Source organism: Solanum stenotomum, chromosome 1 (genome assembly GCF_019186545.1).
Source record: "Solanum stenotomum isolate F172 chromosome 1, ASM1918654v1, whole genome shotgun sequence".
Taxonomy (NCBI): Eukaryota; Viridiplantae; Streptophyta; class Magnoliopsida; order Solanales; family Solanaceae; genus Solanum; species Solanum stenotomum.
In genome coordinates this window covers 5,312,403-5,325,336 of record NC_064282.1, presented here as the reverse complement: position 1 = coordinate 5,325,336, position 12,934 = coordinate 5,312,403, and the positions used below count along the sequence as shown (strand labels likewise).

The 12,934-nt window shown below is 32.1% G+C and overlaps 2 protein-coding genes across 7 annotated transcripts in view; one reads left to right on the top strand and one right to left on the bottom strand.

The window, feature by feature from the left end:
- LOC125853609 (probable serine/threonine-protein kinase PBL15) overlaps positions 1-1,306 on the bottom strand; it is a 12,283-nt gene extending 10,977 nt beyond the window's left edge. For all 4 annotated transcript variants that reach the window (XM_049533338.1, XM_049533339.1, XM_049533337.1 and 1 more), the window contains exons 1-3: positions 1,175-1,306; positions 604-884; positions 372-516 (exon numbers count right to left, since the gene is read on the bottom strand). In XM_049533338.1, the coding sequence (XP_049389295.1) occupies positions 372-516; positions 604-884; positions 1,175-1,196 (448 nt within the window). In that variant the 5' untranslated portion in view covers positions 1,197-1,306. The remainder of the gene's footprint in view (positions 1-371; positions 517-603; positions 885-1,174) is intronic.
- Positions 1,307-7,723: 6,417 nt separating this feature from the next.
- On the top strand, positions 7,724-12,581 carry LOC125874506 (uncharacterized). 3 transcript variants are annotated; one of them, XM_049555424.1, is made up of 3 exons: positions 7,724-7,944; positions 10,684-11,103; positions 11,218-12,581. In XM_049555424.1, the coding sequence occupies exons 2-3, from the start codon at positions 10,723-10,725 to the stop codon at positions 12,325-12,327; spliced, it is 1,491 nt and encodes a 496-aa protein (XP_049411381.1). In that variant the 5' UTR covers positions 7,724-7,944; positions 10,684-10,722; the 3' UTR covers positions 12,328-12,581. The 3 variants fall into 3 exon arrangements, with proteins under 3 accessions (XP_049411381.1, XP_049411374.1, XP_049411366.1); XM_049555417.1 differs by having other exon boundaries at positions 10,703-12,581; XM_049555409.1 differs by having other exon boundaries at positions 10,684-12,581.
- Positions 12,582-12,934: the final 353 nt, after the last annotated feature.

Genomic DNA, 12,934 nt, shown 5'->3' with positions numbered 1-12,934 from the left:
TTTATTAGTTAGAGGCTTCATAGATAGTCAGTATAGTTGAGAAGTCTGTATCATTTATTTTATTAAATGTTTTAAAGACTAAAGTTGCCTTTTTATGGCGAGTTGTATATATTTTATTATACAGAGTTTTCTTTGGACTTAAAGTTTGTATTTAAGTTTTATGAACTTTTATTTCAGTTTTTAAGCTTTGTATGCTTGAATCAGTTTTCCGCTTGTAGTCAGCCAGGATGAGGGTTCGCTTGGGGACCAGCAATGGTCTTCGAGTGCCGGCCACGTCCAGGGTGTAGGCTCGGGTCGTGACACGTACTTAACAGCAGAAAATAGATCTGCATAAAAGATGAGTAAAGATAGATGGAAGACCAGAAGCACACCTCGAGTAATTAAGTTCTCCAAAGTATCGTGTGGATTTAGATCATAAACAATCCCCAAGGTCTCTTCCTCTTCACAATATCCAATCACTTTCACTAAGTTGGGATTGCCCTTAATCCTTGGAGCTTGCAAAAATTTCAATTCATACTAGGGAATTTTGTGGTAAGCATAAACAAAGAAAAGAGTCAGATAAGGTAAGGAAGCAAGAGAATGAGCTTGCACGTACACACAAACCTCAAATCTTTCCAGTTTGTCGTTGCCTGTATATTTAAACACCCTTTCATCAAGACCTATAATCTTGACAGCGACATCCTTGGTAATATCACCAATGACCATCTTCCCACGATAGAGTTTTCCTAAGTGGGTGACTCCAACAAGATTTTCCGGAGAAAATTGGGTTGTAAACCGACTTAGGTCCTCCGATGTGAGTTTATGAAGTTCATCTTTCACGGGGAAATCCTCATCATCATCATCAGCTGGGCATTTCTTTTGTATGCAAGGCAGATGGATGCATCCTGTAAATAAACAAGTGAGAAAGAAGAAGTTTGTTATAAACAAAAACACTATGTATTGTATAATCTATTCAGTATCAAAAAAGCTTCAGCTATTCCACAAACAATCCCATGTTTGAATTTCTGCCTCCATCCCCCACCGAAAGCACACAATCAAAGATTGAAAATAAAAATAAAATTGCAAACAATCAAAATAAATACAAATGTAATTCTATATACAGAAAAACCCTAGAAAAGCAAATAGATGAAAGTAGGTAGTTTAAGATAACTACATAGAGATGAAAGATACCCACCAGCAGCACACAGGCGAGGCATGATTCTTTTCTACTCCATTTACATCAATGGCAATCACGGGAGAGACAGACTTCACCGAGAATGGATGGGAATCAGATTTTAAAAAAAAATATTAAGGAAATATATTGGGCTTGTTTTACGTCCGGATCGATTCACCGATCCGTTATTTATTTTGTATATGGATTTGGGCATTTAATTTGGTAAGAATTTATTTGGTTTAGTAGGCCGGATCGGGTTTTTCATCCAATTGAGGAATTCGGGCGATAAGTTTGTAGACGCTAAGGGTATAAATAACTTCATTTTAATGATAAGGATAAGATCAACAAGTAGAGGGGTATTTTTGACCATTTTCCCTTTAAAAAATTACAAATATCTCCTCTCGGATACATTACTATCCTCTCTCATATACATCTTATCCCCTCTCGTATACATCCCCTCATTAAGTAGTGTATCAGATTTAGGTAATTTTTACATAATTTTTCCACCCCTAGTTGAGCCTAACATGCCCGGTGTTCGCCTCCTTGTCCAGTTGAAGCAAGAAGAGAATATCTTGGGCCGAAGTCCAAGTACTCTGCCCAAGGAGGCAGAAATGGGCCTAAATTAATTAGCCCGCTAAATGAGTATTTTTCAAACTAACCCCAACTCTTTTTTCGCAATAACATTTGTAGATTCTTTCTTTAAAATGCCAGTCACTTTCTTCGGGAAATCATCGGAAGCCTTGTCATTTATTTGGTATTATATAAGGATTTTTGAATCGTCAATAAAAATGTTGTAGTGGCAACTCTGTTTTAAAAATAAATAGATCAAGTTATGAAGTAATGTTAATCATAGAGCAGAAGAAAAACAAATATTTCTAGGGATGCCCTTTTTAATTTCTTCTTTAATCTCAACAACCGTTGCCTTGCGTTCACGTCTAGAAAACATGATCATTTTCATTTTTTGTATGAAATATTTTACCCATTTGTTAGGCCCAAACGGATATTAGACATTGTGGCAAAGCTACAATATATAGAGTATAGTCAAGTAAATATCTTTCATCTAAAAATTCTTCTGCATATCTAGATTAAAGATTTATATATATATATATATATATATAAAAAAAAAAATCTTGAACACCATCAACGTGATCAAGAAATGTAGCCCAACTAAGGGTGTTCAATTACAAGGGAGTTGTAACTAATTGGGGTTGAACCCAGAAACAGATACATGGGCCAGTGTCACCACCAATGCAGGATCCATTTCCATTGTATTTCTTTGCACATTCACTACTACAATCAGCAGCCACACATTTATTTGGATCCAATGTCACCTGGCATCACTTAGTTAGAGCATCTACCTGACTGATAGAAAAAACTGCACCCAAATTAAACCAACAAAACATTATATTATATCAATAAATGAGGAATTAAAATTGTTATCTTATATCACCAAAAAAATGCCTAATGAATACGTACTGGGAAGAGAAAAAAGGCGAACCTAAATGAATGAAGAAAAAGCAAATAACAAAGTTTAAAATCTTAGCCATTCTTATTGATATTGATCTCGAATGTTATGTATTTTGGTGCAAAATGATAAGAAGCTTTTATATTTATAGTGTAATCCCAAACTTTAGAACCTAATGTAATATAAAATATATAAATAAAAAAGTGGCATAGAAATAAAGTCTAGAAAAATTAATCATTTAGTATCTTGGAAATTATATCAAGCTGAATGGAAGATGAGGAAGCTGAATATGGAGATAATATATAGAGGTAATTAGGTATATATATAAAAAAAAGCATGTTCATTAAGAAACTAATAAATATAATGAATAGTTTACTAAACTATTTTTATTTAATAATGTAGCTTGAAAATTGTTAAGAAGGTGATGTATAGGAGTATATATAGTTGGAAAAAAACATGTTAATTATTTTTTTGAATTCTTAAGATAACGTTTATTTTGAGACAATTTTTTTTATACGAAAAAGAGTATCTTCTTGTCATAATTTATGCGAAGGGATGTAACTCTTCTTGTTATCAACTCCTCATGAACGAATGACGACAAAGTATATTAGGATTTAGGCAGTAACACATAATATCTATGTAGTCTAATATGTGTTTAAGGAGAAAGAAGAATGGAGTTTTTGCTTCTTCTTTTTCCCCTTCTTTAAGAAAAAGATACAAATTCATGATAGCATTTTGACGGATATACTCCTCAACTTTCTCATTTAAAGTTGATATACATCTCCTTATAAAAATGGCTCATATATATTCATATTGTTATACAAATGACTCACATATACCCTTTTCATTTAATGGAAGTGAAAAAATTAATTTTAATTTAATCTTTTAATTATTATTTTTTTGAAAAAATATAATCCATATGGGTATATTTGATCCTCCTCACATTTTTTTTTTTTTTACTTTTTTGTTTCAAAGACTAATATAAATTTATTATTTTGATGGTCAAATTTATTTATGTTTCACTAACTTTCTTGTAGAATTTATTACAGATGCCCTAGTTTTAAATTTATTTTTACAAATAAAAAAATAAAATATAATATAGCCATAAAAATTTAGTTTTAATTTTTTTCTTTACACTAAAGAATGAAATAAAAAAAAGAATAAGAAACTCGAATAATGATAATCAAATAAATCAAAAAATAATTTTTGTATGAAAAAAATTAAAATATACTTTGAACTTTGTCAGAAGGATCATCTATATACCCCTACATGAATTTTTCTAAAACTTAAAGTCAAAAAAATAAATTTAAAACTAATTTTTTCACTTCCATTAGATGCAGGGTATATGTGAGCTCTTTTTGTAATGTTAAGGGTATGTGTGAGTCATTTGTATAACGATAAGGATATATATGAGCCACTTTCATAACTAAGGCATATTAGCTCTAAATGACAATGTTGAGGGGTATATCAGACCGTCTTCCTATTAATAGTTGATGATGGAGTTTTTGCTGCTTCTTTTTTCCCTTCCTTAAATAGTTGCAATTCATGATAGAATTTTGAAGTTTTAAAAAATAATCAGTGGCATGTTGATGCACATGACAAAGCTGGCAATTTCTGAATACATAATTATTATTTTTGTTAAATAAGTAACAGTAATATTAGCCTTTTTAATTTTATCATCGTAAAGAATAATATTTGATCATGACTTTTTAATACTATCATTAACCTATGTAAGATATTAGGTGAACTCTTCACAAAGCATAAAGAACTATATTTTGTTGCATTATGATGTGTTATTGCATTTTTAGTGTTTGACATTTAAATAGAGTATAACGGTTTTACATACTAAGGAGATGAATTACTATAACATTTAACTTAAATAATTTAAACTAATTAATATAGTTTCATATGCTTTTTTTTTTCTTAGCTCAATAAACAAAGTTAGAGATGATTAATTTTTCATATACTTAATCTTCATAATGCAATTTATCTTTTATTTAACAAAGATTTTTGTAATCGATCAAAAGATTATTATATATTATTCACATCATATGGATCAGAGAAGTAGTTAAGTTAATACGACTGATGGAACCAATGTTTGTATCAACTTTTATTACTTTTTGTATTAACTTAATATTTTTGAATGATTCACTAATCAAATTCATATATACATGTGTATACATATTTGGTATATAGTGTATAAACAATATATAACGCTTAAAGGTACTTGTTGATTGATTCATTGGTCCACATTTATTTAATAATAAATTGGTTTATTTATATTTATTTGCATTAGTATCTTTATATAGGACTTTTATGTATATATTGTATAACTTTGTCCAGATAGAAGTGCTTTAATATATTATATCTCATTTTGTTGACAGAAAATCATCAAACACTCTACTAAATTTTGAGTAAATATCATAGAATTACGTGGGTAAATATTCATCCTTGTTGTCAAGTTCCTATGTTAATATATGGTTCATATTCTATCCATGGTAAGTAGGCTCTGAGTCTTTGCGAAAATAAGTTTTTTAAAAAATGAAAAAAATATTTTTTTAGTAAAAAAAAAATAAAAAAAAATCACAAGTAGTATTCCATATTGATTATATACTCTCCACCCTATAACACATATCATTTTCATCTCCAGCCCACACCCTTACCTCCATGGCCTCCACCTTTCATAGTATCTATCTAGATTATATATAAATGCTCCAATGATGAATTTTTTTGTTTACATGTCAAATACTCTTAACATGAGTAAAATGCACACTTATTTTTCCCTTTTCTGAAATATACTGCCATTCGTACTGAAAACACCCAGGTGGATATCATTGAAAAACTTGAAAATTTTGACAAATCACCATTTCCTGCAAAAAAAAAAAAGAAAAAAGAAGTGTTTGTTAGCTTTGTTGTTCTTTTGATAATTAATGGTTGAGAATTTTATTTTTATTTTTAATATTTGAAACTAGTAATTTAAATTTGAGTTCATTTAAAAGTAGATTTTGATGTTAAATAATTGTGTGTTGGATTGTTTAAAGTTCGAAAAACAAGTTAACAGTTATAGACAAAAATATCTGAAATTTTATGATTTTATTATATATTTGTCTAAACTTCATGTAAAAATGCTGAAAATTAACCTTGATAAATCAAACAAAATTTTAGAAAAAATATTTGAAATTTGACCTTTCACAAGACCATATAGGCAAAAAAAATTCGAAATTCCCAAACTTCACCACTCCTATTTTTATATGAGAAAAGAAAAGTATCCCATATAGACTATAACCAAAATTTATTTTTATTTGTCAACCAATTACAAAAAAGAGATTGTTTGTAAACATTTGGACTAGTAAAAAGGAGGGTAGTTGAGCCAAGTGTTGCGGTTTATCAATTTGTCAAACTTTTGATATCTTTTTAGTCCTTCTAGAACAATATAGAAATAAGATTTTTAGCTCTAACTTGCAAGTTTAACCAAGACCATTTCAAGTTAATTTTTTTATTTATACTCGCTCAAAAAAACATTGATATCTCAAAAATTTTATGTATAACAACAATAATAATAGTACTATTACTAATAATAATATATTTAATATAATTCTATAAACAAGGTCTGAAAAGAATGATAAATAAATAAACAGGTAGAGAGCCTCTTTTAATCTTTCCGATAATCCTACGTTAAAAGAGTTTATATATTATGATACGTCCTCTTATCTAAAAATCAACATATATATATATATTAAGTGCCAAAAAAAAAATACAATTATTCACATCAAAATTAGGGTGGGTCCAAATTCACAAGCCTAATATCAAGACCCATAATACATGCTGGCTTTGCATGTGACCATCAATGTAACACTCTTCTATATTTGGTCTGTCCACATGAATCGACTATCCAAAGAATTATTATTTTTTCTTATAAAAAATGAATACTTAATATTATCTCGACAACAAAAAAACATTCAAAAGTCAAGGGCATGAATTATCAAAACCAATTCAAAGTTTAAATTTTATTATGTTTTTTTTAAAAAATATACAAATAAATTGATAATTCATATTAAAAGTCCTAATTTCAAAACAACTCTTATTGGTAACATTAGCCCCGTGGCCATGGGTACATAACATTTATGGAAACGAGTACATCAGAAGAGATCAAGATTCAAATTTGGTACATAAAATGCCAAGTTATTTCTTGTATTTAAAATCCAAACTTTACGCTTTGTTTGGATTGTTACATGTTGTTTCATAATGTATCGTATTGTATTGTGTTGTATTGTATCATATTGTATTGTTTTAATGAATACAATGTTTGGATAAGTTGTCTCATTCTCCGTCGTTACACAATGTCACACATCCATGATTTAAATGATAAACCTACCAGAAAAGTACGGGGTAGAGATCCTTTAAAAAGGTAGAGTAATACAATTATTAAATAATAAATAAAGATAAAATGATAAGAAAATATTAAGATAACGACGCGATCACACCAAATCGATCTGTTACATAAAATGGATCTTTTCATCGTTACCTAACGATAGATTTAAATGATACGTTACAATGAAATTTAAGTAACAATCAAAACAAAGATTGTATTTAAACTAACAATACAATACAATACAACGAGTAACATCCATCCAAATAAGGTGTTATTATTTTATAATGTATCTTATTATATTGTGTTGTATCGTACTGTATTCTTTTAATATATACAACATTTGGAATGATTGTGTCATTCTTTGTCGTTACATAATGTCACACATTGATAATTTGAATGATAAACTCATAAGAACAGTAGGGTACAAGGTGGAATTACTATGGAAAAATAGTGTGAATGATAAAATTGAATTATTAAATAATAAATAGGAACAAAATGAGAAGAAAATATTATGATAACAATTCAATCACATCAAATCGATCGTTACATAAAATGAGACTTTTTATTGTTAACATTAAGTATCACTCAAAACAAACATTCAAGTTAATACAATAGTATAATGACAATCATCCAAATAAGATGTTGCGCGCAAACTGGACCAAACACGGAAAAATCATGTCGTATATGAGAAGAGAAGCAGGCATATGACCCGGTCCATTTATAGTAAAAGTATCCGAGCCCGTCCAAATACAGAGCAGAGAGTAGAGAGTAGAGAGAGTGTAGAGGCTTTGTTTGTAGATCCGAATAAGAAAGAGAAGTAGAAGAAGAATTATAGGTGGGGAAGGACTCCTTCAATTCAATTTCATCAATCAATATATCTAAGAAAACTCTTTGACTAAGCTATTACTTTCCCTTTTTTCCATTTCTTGGAACTATAAGCTTCTCTACTTTCAGGTATTCTTTTCTTCCCCTTCAAAATGAAGTTTATTTCTTCCTTACTGTGTGTTTTTTTGTTGAAGTGTTTGAGTTTGTACAATTAATGTTAGCTCACTCCTGTTTGTTTTTTTTTTTTGTATGAATAATAGTCGATTGATCTTTTTTCTGGTAAATTGACTGTTTCTGTGAATGGGTTTGTGTAATTTAATGAATAAGTTAATTTGGGTGTGAGTTTTCTTGGGTTCAATTTGTCTTGGTGTACTCTAAAATTAATTGGGGATTTGGTAACTCTTTAAGTAAGTTAGAATTAGTTGTCTTACTCTTGTCATTGCATTTATGGAGTTTGGTCTTTTGTTGTTAGGGCTCCCTTGTATTAATCAACATTCCATATTCTTTGTTGATTCATCAGTTTCCATTAGTTGGAGTATTTATTTTAGGGTATAGAAGAAATGCACTTCTATAATCTATGACTATGGAGTAGTTGTACCATATTTGCATTTGGGTCGAGTCGGTTATGCACGGATAGTGTCGAGTTTTTTTTTTTTACAGTATTAGGGAATTTTAATTTGCGATTACAGGTTAGTTACTAATTTATGCTTATGAAGGATTTAGCCGTGATTACCTAATAAGTGACCTGATTGTGTAAATAGGACTTACACTGTGAAAGTAATCTCTCGGCACTTTGTGTCTCTTATGAACTTTTTGTGCTAATTACATTTAGATAGAAGCAATTGGGAAAAAAAGATTGCGCCCTTTTTCCATGAAATTGAAGCACTTCTCGTTTATGAACAGAATTCGATCAAGGGGTTCAGTGTTTGCTCTCAGTTTTTCTTTTCCTTCTTTATTTTTATTTAGGAGAACTTCACAATTCTGTTACTGGCATTGTTAAAACTATGAGTAACTACATCATTTACTATTTATCTGATTTAACTGTCTTTTCTTATTAAACCGGGACTAGTGGCTCAGTTGGATTTTGAGATTTAGTACTGGTGGATTTCGCAATGCAGATGATGCACAAAAAAATAAAAAAATAATAATAAAAAAAAATATATATATATACAGTGGTTACTGAGTCAGTTTGTGTGCAAGTTGACGTGCACCGAGTAATATGTCCTTCCAAATTGATTGACTGAACTATTAGCACTGCCAAGACAAACCATCTCAGTAATAATAATAAGGCCTCGCGTGGAGAAATTTCTAACTCAAAATTGCAACCCCACCCTTCTCTCTTCCGCTGATATTTTTCACTTCCCTGCTTGTTAAAGAGAGTGAGGTAGGATATTGAGATTACATCCCTAAGTACTGCTAGTCTTCTTGCTTAGAAAATTTTAGCTTGCTTATAACTCACCATGTATTATAATACCTAGCTGACAGTTGACTTCAGAAAAATTTAGATCAATGGCTGTCAGCCTATATGATGCCATATGTGAGGCACATGGCAATGGTAATGCAAAGGTATTTTGACTTCTTAAAAATTGCAATCTGGTGCCTATTTTCTATATACTACTTGTAAACTAAATGATATTTAATTCCTTAACAAGGTTATGGCTTGGTTGTGGTGGGGAAGATTATAATGGTAATCGTGTTATGATATTGTGAGGAGTCCTATTCTTCTCCTTGGATTATTAAACATCTCAATAGCTCTAGGTTACTTATAATTTTCCAAGCAATCCCTATTAGATCATGATATTCCTGATATTTCTACTTTGAACAACTGGGGTATGAACATTGTATCTTACTAAACCGAATGGGCTCTTTGCACATATGATAAGGAGGTCTAGTAGAATGAACAAGTAAGGTAAGGACTCTTTTGATATGGGAGTAGGGGCTTTTCAGTTAGGCGACCTGTCCAACTATGGGAACTTTATGGCCTCAAACTTTGACCATATCATGTCCAAAATATAGAGAGATTCATATTGTTGCCGTTTTTGTAAACTTTTGCCAAAGTCAAGTTCGTGAGGAATCGGGGTCAACTGATTAGTTGTCAGCTACAAATAGGTCTTGCTAGGGCCTGTAGTTTTTCCTTTTATCGAATTTAAACAATTGACCCATCCTAAGGAAAAAATCTATTCATTACGTCCAAATAACCCCTCCTGTTAAATATTCTCCTAATTGTTTGAAATATCTCTGAAGTCAAGAGATATATGCAATTATGCAGTACCATAAATTCCAGATGATGCTTTTCAGAGTCTCAAATGTGAAAATCGTCCGGTGCTTATGACAGCAACAGTTTAATTTCTAAGCAAATCTAAGACATTTATTTTATTAATAACGGTGTTCAAACTAGCTTTCATGCACCTCAATTATTTTACGGGCTATATGATATCAAGTTGGCTCCTCAACTATTTCATGGGATATATGCTATCTCTCACTAGCACAGGTTCGTGGTAACATGAAGTCACCAAGGCTTAGGCATATGAGAAGAAATAATTTGTTTTTTTGTCTTTATTGGGATTTGAACCCTAGTTCCAAGGTTTGCAGCCACGTCATTGGCCACTAGGCCACACCCTTGGCTGCTCAATTCGCAAATCTAAAACTTAATTCACTGGTAGATTCCAACAGTACTAGTTTCTCCAACTCATGCACTAGTTTAAACCTGCCAAACACATTTTATAAGATTGATGTGCCATATTATGCTCTGAATATATTTGACAGGTAAGACTATTAGACTAGATATTTATTGAATTTGATTGATGATTAAATTGCTTCGAAGTTGTTGAGTAGTGCTTGGACTGATATGAGTCTGGTTGTTGACAGATTCAATAAATCTTTGCAGAACAGGTAGTAAAACTCACCATGTACAAGCAGTCACCTAGTAGGAACCATAGATCCAAAGGTGTCAAGGTTAAGAATGTTTTACAAATCTGTCTGTTGCTTGCTGTTTGCTTTTGGCTGATTTACCAGGTCAAGCACTCACATGATAAAAAGAGAGAATTTGATGAAGATGATGCCAAGTCTTCAATTAAGAGTGGAAGTAGCAATGAACTTATGAAACTTGGAAGGAAAGATCTACCACGGATTGAGGGATTAGATACAGTTGATGAGAAGCATAGGGAGGAACCTGAAGATGAAACAGTGGAAGAAGAAGAAGAAGGGAATAAGCCTGAGGAAGAAGATCTAGAAGAGAACAATACTAAAGAGAAGAATGGTGAACACAGAGAAGATGGAGAAGATGAGGTTGATGATCATGATCAAGAGAAGAATGATGAACGCAGAGAAGATGGAGAAGATGAAGTCGATGATCATGATCAAGAGAAGAATGATGAACACAGAGAAGATGGAGAAGATGAGGTCGATGATCATGATCAAGAGAAGAATGATGAACACAGAGAAGATGAGATCGATGATCATGAGAAGTCTGATGTAGAGCGTAATCAAGAAGTGGATGCTGTTGATGAAGACAAGGAACGAGGAGAAGATAACGAGAAGGAAACTGAAGTGAATGATAGTCAGGTGGAGGAAGAAAATTCATTGGAGGACCATGATCACGACGAGGACTCAAGCAGTTCACATGAGGCACGTGAAGAACATTATAAAGCAGATGATGCTTCAAGTGCAGTGACTCATGATACAGTTGTAACTACAACTGAAAATGAGAGTGGTAAGGTAGAGCAAGAAGTAGAACATGCTGCTGAAGCCAAGAGTGAAGATGGTGTTAATAACATTATGCAGATCAATGCCAGCCAAAATACAACAGCGGCTTTGAAGGAGGAAAATGGTAAAGCAGATGAGGAAGACAGTCCTCCAAACACAACAAACATTGAAGAGAAGCATGATGACCCAATCTTATCCACTGCTGCAGATAATTCAGTTTCAAATTCCACAAGAACAGAAGGATTGACTGATAATTCTGAATCAAGAACCTACTCGAAAGAACTGAGCACACAGACTCATGACCTTCTACAGAATGGAACCCAGGCCACAGTAGGGGATACAACGTCTTCCAACATGTCAACTAGTACTTCACAGCAAAGCAGCAACTCTGCAGATACGGTGGATGACAATCAAATTGATTCTAATTTAACATTTTCCTCTAAAAACGACGAGTTAGACTCAATACCGGTCGATTCCTCCAATGTGTCTGGTGATACAGAGCCTTCCCTGGCAGAAAAAGTCGTCCAAGGGAATGCAACTGCTGAAGCAGTAGATAATGAGGGGTTGCCTTTGAATGATAACAATGCAACTGAGGTTGAGAAGGCAGATACTAGCAGTGAAGAAACCGGAACTACTGATGAAGACGTGGATGCGTCAATTGTTGAGAATTTGGGAGAAGTTCAAGATGATCTGATTGATACTTCTGATTCGTCCACCCACTTGGAAGAGAAACATGTCCGCACAGATGTGGAAACTCTTCCTGAAATACAAACTGAAGGAAGCATGGAAGATGCTGCAGCAGAATGATAACTGTACAATTAAACAAGTAGTGTGTTTAGTTTCGTGATGAGTTTTCACACTTCCGTTTACTATTATTCAGTTTCACAAATGTGCAAAATTCATAAGCTGTAGACCATATTAATGTTACAGGCATAATATAGGCAAGAGTGAAGGGCTCCAACTTGTATAATCGTTTCTACTTTCTAGCCTCTTTAGAACAAAGAGTGTCTTCCATTTTTCTGTTTAATCTATTTTCTATATAGATTGTGTTGCTTCTGTTACAAAACTGGTGTAGTGTATTGGAACAGATATGCTATGTTTTGACTTAGTGGCTTGAATATTGTGAGATGTTTTGATTAATAAGGTATAAATTAATGTAGAGTTCAAGTAAATCATGGTTCCCACATAAGATGAAAGTATTAGCATTTCAACATCAACATGATCTCAAGTAATATCAATAGCTTCATGGCTTAGTTCAAGCGTCCAGATGAAAAATCGAGCAAACTTTAGGTGTCTCTACGACTCTGTGCGTAAAACCTGGTTGAACGATGTTGTTTATCTGTATAACTTTACTTGCTATAGCAAAATGATATTATAAAGATAGTATAATATAACATAATATGAAAGATCGATT

What these genes read in the sequence shown, in the direction of transcription:
- LOC125874506 (XM_049555417.1), top strand. Translation starts at nt 10,723, where the DNA reads ATGTACAAGCAGTCACCTAGTAGGAACCATAGATCCAAAGGTGTCAAG.